At 42.9% G+C, this 21,840-nt stretch overlaps 2 protein-coding genes across 3 annotated transcripts in view; one reads left to right on the top strand and one right to left on the bottom strand.

Annotated features, from left to right (window-relative positions):
• Positions 1–21,840, bottom strand: part of IL5RA (interleukin 5 receptor subunit alpha) — a 37,719-nt gene that overhangs the window by 6,361 nt on the left and 9,518 nt on the right. For both annotated transcript variants that reach the window (XM_047779413.1, XM_047779406.1), the window contains 5 exons: positions 20,199–20,352; positions 19,937–20,124; positions 16,204–16,349; positions 12,711–12,849; positions 33–129 (listed from right to left, as the gene is read on the bottom strand). In XM_047779413.1, the coding sequence (XP_047635369.1) occupies positions 33–129; positions 12,711–12,849; positions 16,204–16,349; positions 19,937–20,124; positions 20,199–20,352 (724 nt within the window). The remainder of the gene's footprint in view (positions 1–32; positions 130–12,710; positions 12,850–16,203; positions 16,350–19,936; positions 20,125–20,198; positions 20,353–21,840) is intronic.
• TRNT1 (tRNA nucleotidyl transferase 1) overlaps positions 17,288–21,840 on the top strand; it is a 56,458-nt gene continuing 51,905 nt past the window's right edge. Inside the window, exon 1 of the mRNA XM_047779393.1 lies at positions 17,288–17,310. The gene's annotated coding sequence lies outside the window, so the exon portion shown is untranslated. The remainder of the gene's footprint in view (positions 17,311–21,840) is intronic.

Below are 21,840 nucleotides of genomic sequence, written 5' to 3' on the forward strand. Positions count from 1 at the left end.
AATGGGAACACCCAAATATAAAGAATACCTACATCCTGCATATGAGTGAGACAATTAACAGGATGAAGCAGGTGGCTGCTGTAAGCACAATAAGGAGCCATTCTATCCAGGTCTTCTGCTTATCGTTTCCTAATGAAAGAAGAAAAAAAAAGAAAAGAAATCAGAGCTATATTCAGCAGTAGATAGGAGAAAGGACCATACTGGGACATCAGAAAGCTTGGCTTTCAGTTGGAGCTACTGGCGATGCTGAGTAAGTAGCCTTACCTTCCTGGGTCTTAGGTTTCTGAGCTGGAGGAGTAGGAAACAGCAATGAGACCACTCCCTCAAGTATTATTGAGTCAATCAGCAGTTATAGATGGGGTACGTTCTACATACTATGCCGCCTAGAACTTAGAGCTTCTCAGCTTTTGGTGAGGAGTAAGGTTTTTAGATGGAAAATCCACACAAATGTAAACCTATTTAGTAACTTAAGTGCACTATAATCGAAAAAGTTTAAAAAATTGGACTTTCCGAGGAGGTAAAGTAGACAATAATACATGCATTTAACGAGGGTATCAGACTCTGTTGTAAATACTTTACAGTCTTAATTTTCCTCAGAACACCCCTTACCATTGTGTCCATTTCACAGATAGAAAAATAGAAGCTAACTGCCACGTGTCGGTACAGAAAGTATGAATACACCACCACTGCATGCCACCCACCTCACTGGTAACATTTGCTTCTAATCTACACTAAAGGATAGATTCTTCTATGGGCTTTGATGATAGTTTTGGGGTTTGTGTGATTTTTTTTTTTAATTTAAGGTACTGGAAATGCAAATAGTGTTTAAAAGGTAGCATGCTTGCTAAGCTGCATGATTCATTTTTAGAGAAGAATGCAAATCTTGAGTTCCCTTTCTGAATATGTGGGTCCTTTCTGTGTTCGTTCATTCCTTTATTCACCCATTTAACCAGTATTTATGGGGCTCCGATGATATGTTGGGCACTGGACAAGTTGCTGGGAGATAGGGGAAAAAGAGCCCAGGGAGCCCTGCCCTCCTGTTGTAGAGAGGAGATGTCACTAAGCAAATAAAGACGTAGGTAATTTAGCAACAGCAGCTCCCACTGCAGAGGTGATACACACACACTGCACCCGGAGAGGCAGGTCCCAATCCTTGGTTTGCTCTTAAATGTTTCTTTTATAAAATAAGAAGTGAATGTAATTGGCATTTTCGAGTCCTTGTAAATATCTTAAGACTTCCCCAACCCCCAAATATTTAAAATTCAGATCTTTCAAGGTATCCAGAGAGAGAGATGTCAGTGGTAGTGATTCCAACATTGCTTGAGCTCTTGCCCTTTTTTTTTTTTTTTTGGCCTCCTGAGAACTCTTACTTGGAGTTTACCTTCTACCTCTCAAAAGTTTTACTCTCACCTCCTTCATCTCTTCCCTTCTGCCTTCAAATATTCATAGAGTCCTTTATCTTAAATAAGCCCCTTCTTTGCTCCGCCATCTCTCCCCTTGATCATCAAATGACTTCTTGCTTTATTTCCCAGCCCTGTTTCTTGTGTAAGGGATTCAGGCTCTTCATTTTCCCATCTCAGAAAACATGTGTTAAATGACTGGTGGCTTCCTCCTAGTGGAATCCAAGGAGACAGTCGGTTCCTTTCTCCAATGATATTTCTCCTGACCTCCCCCCAGAATTTCAGGCTTGATGGCTGCCCCCGCCTAGAAACAAAGTCATTGGTTCCTTTACCTAAATGTCCCTCTTCTTCAATACCATGTCCTTCTCCCCTTTTAAATTTCAACTGAACCCTCTCAGCTCAGACTTGACCCTTTGGTATTTTCCACTATGGTCCTGGAAATTTGAAAAGTTGTTGAGCCCAGCTTCATCTTTTAATTCCATGGAGTCCACTCCTACATCTTTGTTCCTGCCCAGCCCTGACATGCAGTTCCACATCTAGATCTGAAACCCACCAGGATGTGTCTCAAAGCTGACAAAGTTCAAAACCAAAATCACAGCCTTCGTCACATCAAATTTCCCTCACTAACATCCCCTTGGTCTTCACTCTTCCAAGTTCCCACACAGAATCCTTGAAAGTCACTTTGATTTTCCCCATGCTCTGCAGCCCTGCCCTCGTTCCCTCATCTGCTTGGTTTGCACCATTCCCTCATGGCCAACCCTAAACACAAGAAAGGAACACTTCTATCTGATGAACCCATGCTTGCCTAGTCTAGAAACCTGGTTCTTTTCCCAGATGGTTGAGGGCTTCAGTTTCCTCATCTGTAAAAACAAGGGAGTTAAAATATGGCCCTTAAAAAGACTCTAAATCCAGCACACTCACTAGTACCACTGGCTCAATCCAGGGCATTGTTGGTCTGCGTATACTTGCCTCTCCCAAAATTGATTTTAGTCTGTTTTCATTGGTGAAAGTTCAAAAGTTGGAGTAAAGAACAACAACAGAAATTCAAGTCATCAGTAACCAGTAGTCACCAAGAGCTTATCTTCTATATATGTTCTCACCTGTACTTTTTAGGTACTAGACACTGCAAAGTGCATTGTCAGTTTGTCACAGCAGTGCTTCAAGGTGGGCACTGCTCTCATGTTCTGGGTGAAGGAGCTGCAGCAAAGCAGGGAAGAGTAATCAGCTGAGGACACAGAGCCAGTGGCCAGGGGAACAGGATTGAAGCCCAGGAGTGGATGAGGAGTCATACTTTGAACCACAGTCCAGGGATCCTGTCCTGCTGCCACGACGCTCAAGCCCAGGACATGCTGTGTAGGCAGGCGCTTCACTAACACATCCTTGAACCTTAAACTCTCTCCTGAGCATCCACTTCCAGGCTGGTTCCCGGGGATACCACTTCCCTACAGGAAGACCTGTTTCATTTTTGTGACCCCACTGTTGAACATGGCTAGGTCTTAAGGCTGTGTCTCCAATAAAATAGGGCTGCTTGCAAGTTACCATTTCTCCTGACATTCCCTAGACTCTAGCTGGGTCTGAATCCCTTTATTTAAAACCTATGATCAAAGCATTTTTTTAAAGATTATTTTTACAAACAGGCATTAGCTAGACTTTGTAAAATGATGAAAAACAGAGCCCCAGAGAGACAAACCTTTTATTTTCCCAAACCCCACAGATGCTCAATGGTTCTGGGATTCATACTCTATTCTCAAGACAGTAACTGAGTGTCCCATACAACCTAGTTATTATTGCACTTGCTCATGCTGATGTAAAGAGCAACTGGGGGAGTTCTTATTGTTGCTCAGTGGTAATGAATCCTACTAGTATCCATGAGGATGTGGGTTTGATCCCTGGCCTCCCTCAGTGGATTAAGGATCTGGCATTGCCGTGAGCTGTGGTGTAAGTCACAGACGCAGCTCAGATCCTGTGTTGCTGTGGCTGTGGCGTAGGCCGGCAGTTGCAGCCTTGGAACTTCCATACGCTTCCATATGCTGCAGGGGCAGCCCTAAAAAAAAAAAAAAAAAAAAAAAAAAGCAAATGGGACAAACTCATCTTGTCACATCAAATGCTGTCTTATTTGCCAGTCTAATGTCCTGAATCAGAGGTTGTGGGTCCTTCATCACCCCATCTCTGAACCTCCCCCTTCCACACACTGAACCATTACAAAAGTACCCCTAATAAGTACATTAAGAAACTCTAGATTCATATCCATGGGATACATATTTAACAAAGGTTATTATGTCAGCAAGAAGGTTTTCCTGTTTACAGCTATCTGCAACAGGTGAGGTTTGAGCTCTGCAGAAACAATGAGCAGTGTTGTAAATGTTATCAGGGTCACACACTCAGTCCCGCTGGTGTCTCAAATTGTGCACTTCCCCACAGGCTGGTATGTCAGGTCTTGATAACAGAGCAGGTCACTCTTGAATGTGGTAACACAAATCTTTTCAGTTAAACCACCCTCCAGTCGTTCACTTCAGCGCTCACGTTGATAAGTGAAGATTCTCTCTGAATTAGCAAAACTTAGAGAGGCAACTGATTTTATTTCATGAAATCAAAAAACTTCTTGGTGCATGCAAGGTAGTAGGTGGGAATCAGGGTAACAGTCACTGCCTGGAGGGAGTTGGAATGTGAGTCATTTCTCCCAGCCTGGCTTCTGCAATGACCCTTCTTAACCTTAGAACTACTCCTCTCCCACCACCTGGGAACAGAACTAAACCCCAAAGAATAGAGCCAAGGTCTGCTTTACTGAGCAAACAAAAGCTAGCAGGAAAATTTAGTGCAAGAAAAAGCTTCAACAATACACTACCAAATGGAAATGGCTTGGGGATTATCTACCATTGCATTATTTACTCATGCAAAAATGAGGCTGTGAGTCTGTTATGTGAGTAAATGAAGACAGTGTCTACTCTGATTTTGCTGAAGGCAGAACAGGAAAACAGTTCTCACTGACTGTATATCCTTCAAGTCAAAATGATCAAGAATTTTCATACTGTAAAGTTTGAGGCCCCTCAGCACATCATTAATTTGAATTCTGGGGTCTTGGACTTTGGACATTTTCTTAAGAACGAGTATTTCCAGGTAAGTTGAATCTTTACTCTGACTCAAGAATGACTTTTCTGCCATTAAAACAGAAGCCACAAGGGTTTCTTTTCAAGAAATTAAAGGGCACCAGAGAGGAGTTTCAGAAAGAGGAAGTCACAAAGCTTCAATTGCTAAGGAAGAGAAGCCTTTCAGGCTCGGGCCCCTCAGTCCAGGATGCTCCTCTGACATTGACAACTTGGAGCTTTGGGGAGCTCAGCTGTCTGGCTTCTGGTGACCTTGGCTTCTTTAGTTTCTGATCTCAACCATTTGACCTTGAGAATAAGTCAACTAATGAACATTCGGCTCTTGTCGCAAGTCCTGGGAGGAGAGGGTAGGAAAGGGATAGATAGGGTGAATGGGATGGTAGTCGAAGAGACCCAGGCCCTGGAGCCAACTTAGTCCCAGCTCTGCCTCTGTCTGCCATGGGAGCTTTCTCAAATCATTTCCTTCCTGGTGCCACAACCCCTCTTATTTTAGAATTCTATGATCTTTGTGGTTCAAATTGATAACTCTTAGAAGGTAAGTTTGATTTGGAGGCCGTTCCACTCTTAAACTGCTTATACCAGTAGACTTTCCGTACTTCCATACTGATTTTGAGTCTGATTTCAGACACAACAATAGGTCCCCAGGGAAAAGAGCTAACTAGTGGAGCTAACTAGTGAAGCTAACTAGTGAAGTGGTGGGGCTCCTCCACTGAAGCAGCCCTGCTCTGTGTTCATAAAACCAGCAGGCGCTGGGAGGATGGCATCAACAGGACTGGATAACTGGGAGGATGTAACTGCGTTAGTCCAGGAAGCCCCCTGCAGTTTGCCTCCAGCTGGAGGGGGAGGCTTCAACATCCCTTGTGAAGTGCCCCCCAAGCCAGGTCACAGACTCACAAGCAAGCAAAAGTCCTAAGCAAGGCTTTTGTGTGGGCGAGCTTTCTGAGGCAGCTGTCGTATGGATTGGGAGCTTTACCTGAATTAGGGATACCAAAAGAGGGAGAGAGCAAATGGAGCCTCACTGGAGAGACATTGACAGTCCAGGGACCAGAGCAAAATACAAAGAACTTGCACTGTGCTCATCTGGGGAAACTGGGCTCAGTAAACTAAAACATGGAGAGAACTTGGTGACGCTATGCAGCATGCGTGTTGCGTGCATGCGTACACTGAGGCTTCCCTGGTTGATAGTGACTGTACTGTTGGCCTTCATTTGTCCCTGGTAAGCCTGGACTAGATGCAATTGAATAGAGAACTTCTTTTCACCATCTTCTTCTCAGACTTTTCCACATAGCACCAAGGGCTGTGTGCCTTCTGAGGCTCCAGGCAGCCCAGAATTTTCTTCCCTCTAGAGGGCCACTGGGCTTGTTCTATTCACCTGCTAAAGCAGATGAAAGCTGGCTGTGGAGGCTGCAGTCTTCATGCAGAAGTAAGAAAAAAGGGCTAAAGTGCTTTCATCCTGGTTCTGTCGCTTGCCACTGAGGTGACCACAGGCAGGGAGCCCTTCAGCTTCCATTGCCTGCTTTATTCAGTGAGAATGAGAACTGGCTGAGCTTATACATGTGAGGTGATTGGCATAGTGCTAGTCCATAGTATGTGTTCAATGAATATTAGATATTATAATTGTGATTATAATTAAACACATTGTGTCAGAAGTAAGACATCAAGATCATTTCCCTAAATCATTGAAGCAAGACTAAAATTTGAGTCCTGTCATAATCCTCAAAAGGCAGAGTCATAATCTCAGCCCTGAAGGGAAAGAAAGCACCAAGTATTCAAAGATACTAGGACATAGGAAAGGGCATAAGACATGATGGTCTTAACCCTCAAGGACATTCATACTCAAATAAACACTAACAAATTATAGGGGATATTTAGCATCGTCTAAAGAGATCAATGAAAACACCCCCCTTGCTTGGTCTGCATGGAGGCTGGCCAGGGCATGAGCTGACAGAGTGACCCTTCCATGGCCAACCCCCCCACCTCCACAGTCCATCCTCCTGCCCCTGTCTCCCCAGGTGGCACCTTCACCCACAGGGTGATAAAGCATCACAGAAAGAGTAGGGCATGGGTCCACTCCAGGTCTGGATCCATCACATCCTATTTCTCTCACTTGGGGCAGTTCCTTACCCCCTCTGCATCTCTTTTATCACCTTTGAATTAAGAAAATCCTGTGTTGGTAAGAATACATGACATAACATAGGTGCACAAGCCAAGCACAGTTCCTGCCCCAAAAACAGGCCTATCACGGGGCAGAAGTCACGAGCGGAAGGGTGGTGTGGGCACCACACCTCTGAGGTCAGGCCCGAGAGCACAGTGGGAACTCCCTGCTCCTGCAGTTAGGGGATAGAGTCTTAAAGCTCCCTGCCAGCCCTCCTTCAAACCAGTGGGACTGCCACTGGGATGAGGTGGCTCTGTCCCCCTGCTGAGAATAAGTAGGTGGTGTTGCCAGGCATGGGGCAACCAGCCTGGAAACCACAGGAGCCTGGGTGAAAGGAAGCTGTTGACCAGACCAGCCACCATGTTTACCAACTTGAAATATCCCACTTACAAAGAAAACCCACACCCACCACAAGTTATATCACTCGCAGATAAGGTGAGCGAGGTTTTTCATGCTAATGGGTCAACTTTTTCTTCTCAACCAGTTTTTGTCGCTGTTGACCCAGAAGCCCACTATTTCTTCACAAAACCTTTTGAATGTGCAAAATTCATTCAGAAGACCTAGGGAAAGTGAATTGGAGCCCTCTACCATGTTTCCCCTCCACCTTTCTCCTTCCTGGTTTTCTCCCTCTTCTACCACTGCATGAGGGTTTACAAAGAGACACTGGGGCAAAAGAAAAAAAAAAGATGAAAAGAGATGAAAAGAAAAGAGCCCAGGGCAGAGTCAGAGGGCTGAGGCTGGGAGCCAGCAAAGTGCAAAGTCAAGGAGGTGGATGGGTAGGTTTCGAAGGTGACACCAAGCCCTCCAACTTTTGATTCCCATGCCCTGGGTCCAGGGTACACGTTTCCTCACTCATTCACAAAACATGAATGTCAAGTCCAAGGAAAAAAGGTACCAGAGTTTCCCTGTGGGAACTTTGCTTCCATCTCAGCCCCAGTTCTTACTTCCCTCCCTGATTTTCTGCTTCCAACTATTTTTATGAAGTCCTTACAGATTCTAGCATGTGGGGTGTGACTCTAAGTGTCCACTCCCCCCCACCCTCAACACCCGAACACACACATTAAACACAAAAACACATAGAGAAACAAACTGTGACTGGAAGCCAAGGTTAGGATTATCTATGAGTAACTGGTCTTGCTGTAGAAGATGCCCTAAAAGGCAGCTGGCACCTTTGTTGACCTTGACCACACAGCTGAGCCATCTGAGAAGTATGGTAAACTTTCCTCTATTCCCCAACGTGTAAATGCTACACATCTCAGGCCTCAAGTAATCTTTTTAAAAACAAAAAACATATTAATTGGTACCTAGTACCAACATCGACTTGCTCTTGGCCTTTAGATATGGCCTTCACTGAGGTCAGGGCAAAACCCAATTGTTAGTTTGAGGAGCAATGCCTGTGATTGTGGCAAAGATGAATCACTGATAAGAAGGCCTCAGAACCACCAAGCAGGACCCACCATACAGCTCAAAGAACAATTTTCCATGGGGAAAGACATTCCTGTAGGAGACTTAATTTTCCTTATTGCTTGTTTCCTGTGTGACTCTTGAGCTTCAGAAGGGAGAGAGAAGAAAAAAATAGACTTCAGAGAAGGAAAAGCGTCCCCCAGACCAGGAACTATTCAGGAGACACAATGTTTTGATAAACGGGAGATAGTTGAGATAAAAAAGGGACAGAAGAATCCGGAAGTTAAGAAAGTTTCAAAAGGAGAAAGACATCTGAAAAGTGGGAAGTCAGCTCTTCAGATAAGGCAAAGAAGCCAGTTGAGGGAGGGCACCTGATAATGAGGGCTGATAAAATGAAACTGCTACTTACATTTGAGAGAAAGAAAGAAAAAAAAAGTATTCCATGCTCTGGAAACCCCAGAACAGGAGAGTAGAGTTTCACAGGAAAGAGTGCACCGAGGCTGGCTGCATCCCCAGCTGCCGTTCCCTGTGTCTCTTGACCATTCAAGGACCTTGCCAACCCCAGCTGGACATCACTCCTGTCCCCTTCATCCTCCCCTTTTCATTAATCAGAGCTTGTGTGATGTTTCAGTTTTCAATAACCTTGGGCTGTCGTGGGTCAATTAGTAAACTGAATCTGTTCCATAGCACTAATTGGCTCATGTCACCTATTTGAAAAAAGTATCCATTAATAGCTACTTGTTGGCTGTTTGATAACTACTGAGTTATTTAATATCTCTGGGCCTCCATTTCTTTCCAATATAGGAGGTAGATTTTTAACTTCTAAGGAAGAGGTGCTATTTGAGTTGGGCCTTGGTGTGCAAATTGAAGGGGAGGGCACCAGGGTGCCATTTATAAGATAAGGTGGAAGAGGAGGGAGGTTTCTAGAAGAAATGAATGGAGCAGAAGTTCTGCCTGGTAGGCTGCTGCATCCTCCAGGGGCAGGGAAGAGCCTGTGAAATGTCCCAGAGGAAACTGGACTTCATATTATGTTTATTAATCATCCTGATGGAAATGGAGCATCTGCACTGATTAAATTCACAAATGATCCTAAACTGAGCAGGGGAATAAATTCCAGAAAGGATGGATTTATCAGGTGAGTGGGAATATGAATCAGCTCATCTTCCTAAAGTGGGTGGCAGTTAAATGAAATGAGATTTGCAGAAGATGATGGCGGTGAGGCACACCTGAGAGGATGTGGTAATGAGCCCAGTTCCAAACTAGGAGGCTGTTATTTGGAAAATAATAACGAGATGGGTGCTCGAAAGTGGAGAGTGAATAGTAAATAAAAAACTAGCTTAAAATAAGCTCTCATCATGGGTCCCAGTCTCCCTCTCAGTACTTGTGTCAGGGGTTGATGGGGGTAGAAGGATGTGAAAGGCAGATTTGGGAAGAATTTATAAGAGAGGAAAGTCATATCTTACAGGTGAGGAAACTGAGACCCAGAGAGGTTAGGAATGACTAAGTCAAGGGCAGCTGAACCTTGGCATGCTCATCACCACTCTGTTCCCTGCACCAGTGACAGCACATTGCCATGCCTTCCAATGACCTAAATGTAGCCGAGAATTCTTCTGGACTCTGCTGTCTAAGCAGTCTCCAATTACTTGGCTCATGAAATATTATTTTATGCTATCTCTACAGTCAAAGAGCTAGACATGGGCAAAGCCATGACAAAAACCAAGATCTCCTGATTGGCTCTTTACTTCCTCTCTAAGCTCTAAACTCTCTGTAGTCAACACTGATGAGAATGCAAAACCCAAGCTCTGAAAAATCAGAACTGGCTCCAGAGCCAAAGTTCCCACCTTAGTCTCCAAGTTAGTTTGAGGTCCTTGAACAGCATTAAAACAAAACAAAACTCTGAAACTGTATGTGAAATAATGTTGGAAAACATAGAAATATCCATAATTTGGGGTCAGTGAGTTTTGTGCCTTTGGGAAATAAAACATTAAAAAAAATCCACTAAATGCGGGTAATGAAAATTAAGTTTCTACAATAGGCTCTTGATGAAATTAATACCCTTGTTAAAGAGTCACTGGAATGGATTCATGTTTCTTCTATTGGTTTCCCCCTCAGTGAGCAGAATGAATTTTGTTTGCAAAGATGAAGCAGTATTGAGGGAGGGCCTGCGTGTGTTGAGTCTGTTTCACCATCCACCTGGGAAGAAGGTGGGTGGGGGAGAAGGAGAGACAGGCCTTGGCAGAACCATGAAGTAGGTACAGTTGGCCCAGTCTCAGTTCCTTTTTTCCTTTCAGTTCCCTCTGCCAGGAAGTTTCATGCAGCGCCTCTGAGTCCCAGTGGGGTGATGTGTGGGCCATGCCACAAGGCCCTGGCTGGTCATGTTGCACAACTCTAGGGGCACCTTTACCCTTTGGAAACTCAGCAGCTCAGCATGAGCTGCCCCCTTGCAGACTCAGAACAGCTTTCCATTTCTCAGGCCTTTTCTTGTCTTGCCCAATCTCACCAGAACATCTCCCTGCTCTATATCTGACCTAACTCACATCCACATGGGCCAGTGGGTCACTGTCCAGGAATTCCTTGCAGAGCCACCCATTATCCTAAGGGAATGAATTAAATAACAGGAAATTTTAGCATGGGCCTGAAAGACATCTCTCCTTAAGAATACTATTCAAACAATCTCATTGACCACCTCATAGGATGAGGGAGAGATGACACTCACACTCCCCCAGACCAGCCATAACCACAAAGTTAGCTCCCAGGATCTCTTAGATGAGTCTTTGGTTCAGTTGCTTGCAGCTTGCAGCATCCCAGCCCCCTTGCCACAGGGCTAGGAGCTCAGGGTTGGAGTCACTCAGCCTGGGTTTGAATTCCATCTCTGCCACTTGCTGGCTATGTAGAATTAAGCAAATTGTCTAAACTTTCCCAACCTGTTTTCTCATCTGCAACATCGTTTTGTGGATAGCATTAGGGAAGATAGTACCTGTGAAGTACTTAGCATAGTGCTTGGAGGACAGTCAACAATAAGCATTATCTATCAATGTGGCTCTTATTTCACAAAAAGTTGTGAGGCTGGAGGGGTGGATATTATCTTCTTAGTCCTGGGAACCCAAGGATGAGCTGAGAGAAGTGTTTTGTTAAAAGGCACATCGTTGGTACGTGCTAAGGCTGGCACTAGACTTGAGCTTTCCATGAAAGATTCCAGAGTTCTTTCCACCATCCTGTTTCCTTGCAGCTCTAAGGCAATGCTTAACCATGTATATCTGCAGCCCCAGGCTGCATGGCTGTGCCACATACATGAGATACACTCATTGTTTTCTAACTGTCCCCTTCTCCCATAAAATGCCTCTGGGTGGCCATGGTAACTAAGATAATAGCAAACACAGAGTGTGCATGTTCTCTCTCATGGTACATGGCTATATCTTCAGGTTATGGGTTTGCCATCTAAGGTAGAGGGAGAATGAAAAATTTCCCTTTCATTCAGAGCCTCCATCACCACTTTTCACTGATCCCAGGAAGAGATACAATGATCATCTGATCTGCCAAGTAAACTAGTCAATTTAATCATAAACAAAAATAGCTATAGAACAAACACAGGAACCCAGGCGACATCAATCCTTTTGATTCTCTAGGTCTGTTAACACTGAAGGCCCAGAGTGGATCCAGATTTTTGTGGGCCTGAAGCTTATTCAGTTTTGGAATCTTATTTATGAAAAGAAAATAATGAATTCAAAATTAGTATGGGAAAATTGTAGAAATGGAGACCAAATTAGGAGTTGACAGGGGTTAGGAATGGAAGAGAAGGAGTGATGAATGTGTTTACAAAAGGGCAAAAGGGGAGTTCCCATTGTGGCACAGTGGAAAGGAATCTGACTAGGAACCAGGAGGTTGCGGGTTCAATCCCTGCCCTCCCTCAGTGGATTAAAGATCTGGCGTTGCCATGAGTTGTGGTATAGGTCACAGATGAGGCTCAGGTCCTGCATTGCTTATGGCTGTTGTGTAGGCCGGCAGCTGTAGCTCTGATTAAACCCCTAGCCTGGCAACCTCCATATGCTACGGGTGTGGCCCTAAAAAGCAAAAAAAAAAAAAAAAAAAAGGCAAAAAGAGGGATCTCAGTGGTGACAGAGGCATGAACCCACATGTAGATAAAATTGCATTAACTTGTATACACACAAAAATGAGTACATATAAAGTTAGTGAAATATGAATGAGATGGGTGTGTTGAGTGAATCCAAGTTTTCTGGTTGCAATATTTTACCGCAGTTTTGTAAGATAATACTCTTGGGAGAGACTAGATGAAGGCTACACGAGCTCTCCCTCCATTATTTCTTATAACTGCATGTGAATCTACAATTATCTCAGAAAGTATCATTTCAAAAGATTGAATAGAAGTAGAATCAGATAATCTGGAAAAAGAAATAGGTACTGGGCTTTGGAAAGACTCATGCTGGTGAGAAGCTTAAACATTTCAGCTTTTCCGGCCTCATGCTAAAACCATTTCTGGTCCAACAGGCAGCAGGTTGACAGAGGATGAGGCATGGTAGAGATGGGACAGCACTTCAGGACTCACCAGTGAATTCATACACTTTCCAGGAGGATTCATTACAACCATGAGTAAGGTCGCTCACTTTACAATAAACAGGAGATACTCACCCACATAAATAGGTTGACTCCACTCACTCCAGAGTCCCATTGGCCTGCACACGGAGCTCACTGCTGCTCTGACTTGAACGGAATACTTAGAAATATCATCAATTATGGAGATGAATGTGTTGGTCTTCATTTTTTCTGTCTAAATAGGAAAACAGAGCAAGAATCCTTGGACACACAGTTTAAATTATGCCAATGATCAGAAAGTGAGGTCAGATGTACATAATATGACTCAGTGGTCATCGACCTGTTTAAAATCTATGGGATAGGTACTGATTAGTTAATTCTAGACCCATTCAGTACAAATGAATGGGAAAGCTATGCAGTAATCAAAATAAATGAAATGGGCAGTGGTAATATCTAGATGATCCATCTGGGTCCAATTGACATTTCCAGGTTGACAGACTGGAGTGGCTGGTAGCAGAATGCATAATCCCCCTTGTCTTGTCCTTCGATATTCTGTAACCACTGAACTAACAATATTACACAGCTTCCATCATATACAACAGGCACCAGCAAACTATAGTCTCTGCCAGTCTGGCCTGTTGCCTGTTTTTCTGGGGACTGCAAGCTGAGAACAGCCTCTCTATTTTTCAGTGACTGAAAAAATATAAAAAGAACAATATTTCATGACACATGAAAATTACATGAAATTGAAATTTTAGTGTCCACAAACATAGTTTTGCTGGAATGCAGTTACACCTATTTGCTTGTGTCTACAGCAGAGATAAATACCTGTGACAAAAAAAGACTATGCCCTGCAAAGCCTAAAATAGCTCTCTCTGGCCCTCTACTGAAAAAAATTTACAGATCCCTGATCCAATGTCTCAACTCAAGCCTGGGGGCAAGGACTGAGGGCTGGGGGGTGGGGAGCTTTAAAAAGTAGGAAGAGCAAGAACCTTGAATCTAGCTTGATCCTGGCTCTGCCTCCAACTAATTGCTGGGCAAGTTCCTTGACTTAAGCCTCAGTTTTCTCATCTGTAAAACAGAAACAATACCACCTAACTAATGGATCAATGAATTCAATGGAATTACTTTTGTAAAGCCCAACCTTAAGGATATATTGGGTTGAATCATATGAAAACTGCTAATATTTAATAACCCATTTTTGATCTGTAAAAATGGCAATTGGAGGCAGTTCAACCTAATAATGTGCACTCAGTAAATGCTAGTTTGCTGTAGGGACCCTCGGCTAACATTGTTCAGTGTTTAATGGAGGCCGTTCTCTTATGAATAAACCCTTCTTTTCTATTCTCTCTACTGGTCAGTGTCACCACCATGCAGCTAATTCCCTCTGCCCCAAACCAGCGATATGTCCCTGGTGTCTGTGTCTTATGTCCTCCTGCATCTTACATCCTCCTGGATGTATTTACTCCTGGATGTGTTCCTCTCTTCCTTGTCCCTGCTCCACAACACTGCCTACTTTTGGGCTCATTTTTTGGGCTTGGACTACTGCATTAGCCAGGAACTGGTATATCTGTGCCCACATGCCCCCTCTCCACCCATACCCACCTTTCATGCCACTACAAAAATAATTCTACAATTCTGCAGATACACTCATATTTCTCTTTCAAGTAAAACACTGCCATGGCTTCCATTGCCCACGGCCATGGTTTTAAAAAGAGAAACCATTTACTTTTTAAAAAACAAAATCTTAGAATCATCTGGAAGAAGTCCCAGTGTAAAATCTAAACTTAAGATTCCAGTGTTGTCCTTTTGTTCTGGCTAACTACATTACTGCCACTTGGCTGAAAGAACCATGTCCTCATGCCTTGGAGTTACTCATGCCTAGACCTCCTGCCACTCCAGGGTGGGGAGAGGGGTGTGTGAGTCAGGAGCTGTTCGCTGCTGATCCACAAGGAGGTAAATAGAGAAATGGAGATAATACAGAGCTTTCATAGCAATTCGACATTGCCAGCACATGAAGCTCAGGATCAATGTCCTTGGCTATATTCAATTTTTCTAGCAAGTCATTTTTATTGTATTTTGCAAAAGTATCAGTTTATGGTAGATTAGAAATTTAAAAAAAGAAAACCAGTCTTTCACCATATATACCAGGGAAAGAACTAGCTAAAAAGTCCTCACCCTCTCCCACCAGGAAAGTTTCTATTCATCTTTCAAGATTCTGGTCAGTTCCTCTGGCGGAGGCCCTGGTAGCTGGCTTTGCCCTCTCATTACTTTGTATCCACCTTTGCCTTTATGATACTAAGGCAGCGCTAAGACTGGGTGAGTGTGTCCAGTAGACCAGGCTCCTTGAGAGCAGAAGCAATGACTATTCATTTCTTTATTTCCCACAAGGAAGGCTGCTTATAAGTGTTTGTTAAACCAAACTGATTCAAATTGAATTTGTAAGGCAAGCGTTGAATCCTGACTGCTATTTTGTTCTTGCTTTGTTACTTTGGGTAACTTTCTCTCTCTCTGTCTCACTTTCCTATAAATTGGGAATGGTCATTACATAACAGAGTTACTATGAGGATAGAATAAACTAGGATAATAAAGCTCAACACATAGTTGCTGCTCAATAAATATTGACTTTCATTCAGTCTCTTCTCTTTTGACGTTTTGACCATTAACTGCAAACCAACTATAATGGAAACAATAAAAATCATTTTTAAAAAAAGTTTTGGTCATTAGAGCTAATGAGTTTTTTTTTTTTTTAAGTTGTGGTAAAATGCACATAACACAACATTTACCATATTGGCTATTTTTAGATGTATAATTGGGTAGTAGTAAGTACATTCACTCTGTGTAACCTCTCTCCAGCACACTTTTTATTTTGCAAAACTGCAACTCTACTTGTTCAACCAAAACTCCACGTTCTCCCCTTTTCCCAGGCTCCAAAACCACCATGTACCACCAATGTCTTGATGAATTTGATTACCCTGGGTACCCCATATAAATGGAATCACAAAGTATTTGTCTTTTTGCAACTGGCTCATTTCACTTAGAATACTGTCCTCAAGGCTTATTCATGTAGTACATGTCAGAATTCCCTTCCTTTTTAAGGCTGACAATATTTCATTGTATGAATAAACCACATTTTGTTTATCCACTCATCTGTCAATGGCTATGTGAATTGCTTCCTTCTTTCGGCTACTGCGAATAATGCTTCTTGAGCATGAATGCACAGAGATCTTTGAGACTCTGCTTTCTATTCTTTTGGATATGTACCCAGAAATAGAATTGCTGGGTCATATGACAATTCTATTTTTAATTTTTGAGAAATCCCCATACTGCTTTCCACAGCAGCTGCACCATTTCACCAACAGTAGTACTGATGAACTTTGATTATTTGCATTATCTACAACCAAAACTATGTCCTTTCAAGACAATAGGCCAGTAAGGTTTTATTTCTTTCCATAAAATCTAGGTAGATAGAAGTTACCTTTGACTTTGTTAATGCCAAGCTGTAACCAGAGCAGTCTCTGACAATATTTTTGCTTAAATGTTTCTAAATAAATCTGTCATCGAATATCAGCATGAGCTGAAGAATTACCTGAAAATAACCCTTCCTTGTGTTGCAAATTTTCACTTCGTAATCAAAGCAATGGATTGGAAAAGCAGAAACTGGTTTCTCCCATTGAATAGAGAGGCAGGTTCCTTCAATCTCTGCTGTGACATTCACTGGAGAATTTACCCGATCTGGGTTAGAGAAAAAGAGGTTGGTGATAAACACTGATAAGGCTGATCCACTCACATTCCTCAAGACATTGCAAAGATAGGTTCATTTGTGCAATATTTTAAATACTTGAGAAGACCTATCTACAAAACAGAAACAGACTTATGGGCCTAGAGAACAGACTTGTGGTTGCCAAGGGGGAGGGGAGAGGAAGTGGGATGGACAGGAAGCTTGAGTTGGTAGATGCAAACTGCTACATTTAGAATGGATAAGCAATGAGGTCTTGTAGTACAGCAGGGGAAACTATATCCGATCTCTTAGGATAGACCACAATAGAAGATAGAATGAGAAAAAGAACGTATGTATATATGTATATGACTGGGTCACTATGCTGTACAGCAGAAATTGACACAACACTGTAAATCAACTCTACTCTAATAAAAAAATAATTTGTTAGGAGTTTCTGTTGTGGCTCAGCAGAAACTAACCTGACTAGTATCCATGAGGATGCAGGTTCCATCCCTGGCCCTGCTTAGTGAATTAAGAATGTGGCATTGCCAAGAACTATGGTGTAGATTGCAGATGCAGTCTGGGTCTGGCGTTGCTGTGGCTGTAGTTTAGGCCAGCAGCTGCAGCTCTGATTTGACTCCTAGCCTGGGAACTTCCATATGCAACACCTATAGCCCTAAAAAAAAAAAAAAAAAATGAAGTGTTTACCAGCATGATTTCTTCAATGAATCTGTAAGGTCCAGAACTTCAGTGGCTCACATATGACTCCTGTCCTGTCATACTAAAGGAGAGTGCTCTTTTGTGAACTTTAGGGCTTCCTACTTCACATGGCATTGAATGATTGAATGGCTTTTCCTTCAGCCTATGGCAAGACCCACCTCACCATCCATTTTTATTTCTCAGGTCGGACCAGTCTGAGGGTGCACCTGATCCTGGGGAGAAATTTCCTTGGAGCCCCCAATAAGTCCTGAGCAGGTGTGTGGCTGGCCTAATCACTTCCCCTTTCTGTGCCTCAGTTTTTAGCTCACTTTGTTTTGTGTATCTTTTTTGGGTTTGTTGTGGAGATTTAGTTCTCACCTACCTAGAAAGAATAGATTGGGCTAAATTTGTCTTATAACTCCGTAGTTCTTTCCTGATTGTTTATTTGATGGAAATGAAAGATATTTCTAAGTGTGTGGCTTTGTCTTAAGTTATGTGACTTAGAGCTCACAATCACTGACTCGTAGGGACAAGCTAAGAATTGGGCCCACCGGATCCAGAGCCTGCCATTCTCTAAGCCCCAAAATTTTCACCAAGAGAGTATTTAGTTATTTTAGTAATCTGATGAAATGGCCTCAGTAAAATGAATACTGTACAAGAAAATAAATGCCTGTGGTCTGTCCCAGGTTGTGTCCATTTTCATATTAATATCATTGTTTCCCAGGTCCTCCTCAGCATTTTTTATTACTTGTTTTCATGACAGTGACATTTTTAGGTAGTCTAAGGATATACTTTTATATTTTGGCTTTTTTAGGGCCGCACTTGTGGCAAATGGAAGTTTCCAGGCTAGGGTTCAAATTGGAGCTGCAGCTGCTGGCCCACACCACAACCACAGAAACTCAGGATCTAAGCTGTGTTGTGATCTACATCACCTTTCACAGCAATGCCGGATACTTAACCCACTGAGTGGGGCCAGGGATCGAACCTGCATCCTCATGGATATTAGTCAGGTTCATTTCTGCTGGATCACAACAGGAAATCCCCAAGAAATATGCTATTGAAAATAATTGTATAACCTCATAGCAAATGCTATGATTCTTGAAGCAAAATTATACTCTATTTGATATATATATATACACACACACACGACCTATATATATATGTGTGTGATGTAAAAATAGAGATAGATGTCACATGCCAAACCATGTCCTTTAAATAATAATATTTTGCATATTTGTTGAATACTTATGCCAGGCACTGCTCTCAGAACTTTGTAATTCTTAACAAAACTGTCACAAGACTTTGTAGGAAGTATTTTTTTTTTTTCTTGTTAGGGCTCTTGTGGCATATAGAAGTTCCCAGGCTAGGGGTTGAATTGGAGCTGCAGATTCCAACCTACACCACAGCCATAGCAACAAGGGATCTGAGTTGTGTCTGCAACCTACACCACAGCTCACAGCAATACCAGATCCTTAACCTACTAAGCAAGGCCAGGGATCAAACCCATGTCCTCATGGATACTAATAGGGTTCATTACTGCTGAGGTACAGGGGGAACTCCCCTGGTAGGAAGTATTGATATCTTCCCATATTTCAGCTAAAAAGACTGAGGCACAAAAATAAAGGAGAAAAAAAAAAGAAGACTGAGGCACAGAGAAATGACCAGCTTGTCTCAAGTCATCCAGCTGGTCAGTGGAGGAGCCAGGATTCAACTTCAGGCAACCTGATCCACAGCCTATGCTAATAACCACAGTGCTACTGTAATCTGGAACTTAAGAATTGGGAATGCTATGTGAGAGGCTCCTGATGAGTTTCATTAATACGAGTAAATAGGATAAAGGAGAAAAATCCTCATTTTTGAGAACTTAGCAAGTGAAAGCTTAAATAATATGCTCAGATCTGAGAATCACAGGGTGAGGGAGACATTCTAACTCAAGAACCTCCAGAGGAGGAGTTCCCATTGTGGCTCAGCGGTAATGAACCTGACACAGGTTCAATCCTTGACCTTGCTCAGTAGGTTAAAGATCTGGTGTTGACATGAGCTGTGATGTAGGCCAGCAGCTGCAGCTCCAATTAGACTCCTAGCCTGGGAATTTCCATATGCCTAAAAAAAAAAAAGGAAAAAAGAACATCCAGAGGAGACAGTCCAGAACAAAGGAGGACCATTGAGGTCTGCATGAGAAGTTGGGGGCTGGTAGCTGGAGGAGGAGAGATCTCAGAATGGGAAGCCTGGCTGCCTTCGGATAGCTGAAGGAACATCTTGTGGGAAAAGGAAACAGATGTGTTTGGGGGTGGTACCAGTTTATCACTGGGCCTGGGACAGAAATTTTACAAAACAGTTGAAACTGCCAAGAGATGATATGGGTTCCTTTCAGCTGTGAGTTCACTTTCCCTAGAGCAGTGATTATCACCAAGGGAGATTTTACCCCGTAGAGGACATTTAGAAATGTCTGGGAATTCCCCGGTAGCCTGGGGAGTTAAGGACCTGGCATTGTCATGGTAGCGGCTCAGGTCACTGCTGTGGCTCAGATTCAATTCCTGGCCCAAGAACTTCCATGTACTGCAGGTGCAGCCAAAGAAAGAAAAAGAAAAAAAAAAATGTTTGGAAACATTTGTGTTGTCATAATGTGGGGGGATGAGGTAGTGCTGGCATTTAGTAGGTAGAGGATAGAAATGCTGCTGAAAACCCTACAGGACACATGACAGCTGGCCCACGTGGAAATATTTAGCCAAACATATCAATAATACTGAGGCTGAGAAACTTTGACCCTGTGGTTTTTAAACAGGGGCCAGATGGCCACTTAACATGAGACAAGCAGTCAAAGGAGATGATCTTTATAACCTCTCCCAGTGCTGAGACTCTGCAATTTGGTTATTTTGGCTTTGAGTCAAGCCTGCCTTACCAATGGCATGAAGAGCAAAGAGCTGATCGAAAGGCTTGATTGCTTCTTCCTTGCTCGAGCCGTTGACGTACACTGCAAGCCAGTCGCGCCCTTTGCTATTGATAACAGTCCTGGGAAACCGGCATGCGATATTTCTCTGCTGGGTATCTTTGCTGTATTCTCGGCATTCTTCAGTCACAGATCTGTACCTAAATTGGAACATTTGTAAGTTTTTAAGGCTGGAGGAAACAAGCCATTCACATAAGTAAAAATAGGTACTAACCTATAGTAGAGGAAATACTGCGTGTCCTCAGGGGCATCCTTGCCAACAAGCCAGGTGCAGTGAAGAGAAACTTGGTATGGCCTTTCGTGTGTGTAATTATATGCCTCGGTGTTTGTGGTGCAAGTTAAATTCACAATTGAGGTTCCGGGAGACCCTAGATAGTCAAAAATAAGAAGAACAAAACATTGCTATGAGAGCTTCTGGAGTCTGTACTTCCGACTCTCATCCCTCATCAAAAAGTAATTGTCATCACGTATTTATAGAAAGCTACTGTTTGCAAAAGGTCATCTTACTGGGGAATGAAGGTGAAATGACTAAGCCCTCGTTTCTGACGCCAGAAGTTTGGCCGGTGCTTTGCAGGGAGGGTTTGCATGTGACAGACATGCATGAAAGTTCAAGAGCGGTGCACTGTTGTCATTCGGAGCTTGGTATTTAGCAACCTGGGTGTTCTCATGCTGCCATTTGTCAATAACTAGTGGTGACACCATTGTTCCCTGCTATTCTGGGCCTCAGTTTTTCCAACTGCAAATGAGAGAGCTGGTTGAGGAAGGTCTCCAACTGCCACTTTCCATCTTAGAATGGAGTGATTCGTTGAATACGTTGTATTCAAATGCCTTATGAATAACATAGGTTGCTGCTCAGAAGGAAAGGAGTTTTGGCAATCTTGCAAAATATCACCAGTTTTTCAGAGACTCAGTGCACACTGGCCTGATATAAAGTCTTCTTTAACATGCTAGAGCTGGTATTCCCTGGTGGCTCAGCTGGTCAAGGATCCAACATTGTCACTGCTGTGGCTCTGGTTCCAGCTGTGATGCAGGTTCAATTCCTGGCCTGGGAACTTCTGCATGCTTTGGGCACAGCCAAATAAAAATATGCTAGGACTTTTAGGAAATCTCAAGTTTTTTTTAGTGGAATGCCTTCATGTTCCTTTCGCTTGGAATTTCCCAGAATTATTTGTCAGGAAAGCCTTGTTTTCATTTCCACCCTGCTTGTCATCACCTCAATGGGTGCCCTTTAGAGCATTCTGCAGAAACCCTGGCTTGTGGTGGCTCCAAGGAGGGAGGGAGCACCTCATCAGATGGGTCTTTTTAGCTTCGTTTAAATAGACTGTAAAATAACTTTATTATGGTCAGCCAGCATTGTTCAAGGTGGAGAGGAATTGAGCTCCCTATTATCTGCAGAGGAGTTAAAGACAGAGGAATACCAGGTCACGTCATTCTGCTTTGTATTAGCCCCATACACTGCTGCATATGCATGTATTTAGGTAAGTGTAGATGTATGTACATGAATGTAGATATGTACATGCATGAGTGTGTAAATGTACATACATACACGTTACATAGGCACACGTATTCATTTACAAATGCGCATATATATATATATGTATATACATATATATATATATATGAAAGCCTGTCCAAGCACTAAATGACAAGATGGTCCTTACCCAAGTGCAGTTTAAAATTTCTGAAGTCTGACTGTCTCCCCGTTCCCTTTCAAGGAATGATTTGGTGTGAATTCAGTCCAACTCAAGGCAGAAATAATGAATTTTTCATTAGTGTTCACCTGCGTTGGCATACTCGGAGAACAACTGGGGTAGCAGAAATATAATTCTGAAAGGCATGTTATAGGCATGCTCTCC

Source organism: Phacochoerus africanus, chromosome 1 (genome assembly GCF_016906955.1).
Source record: "Phacochoerus africanus isolate WHEZ1 chromosome 1, ROS_Pafr_v1, whole genome shotgun sequence".
Lineage (NCBI taxonomy): Eukaryota > Metazoa > Chordata > Mammalia > Artiodactyla > Suidae > Phacochoerus > Phacochoerus africanus.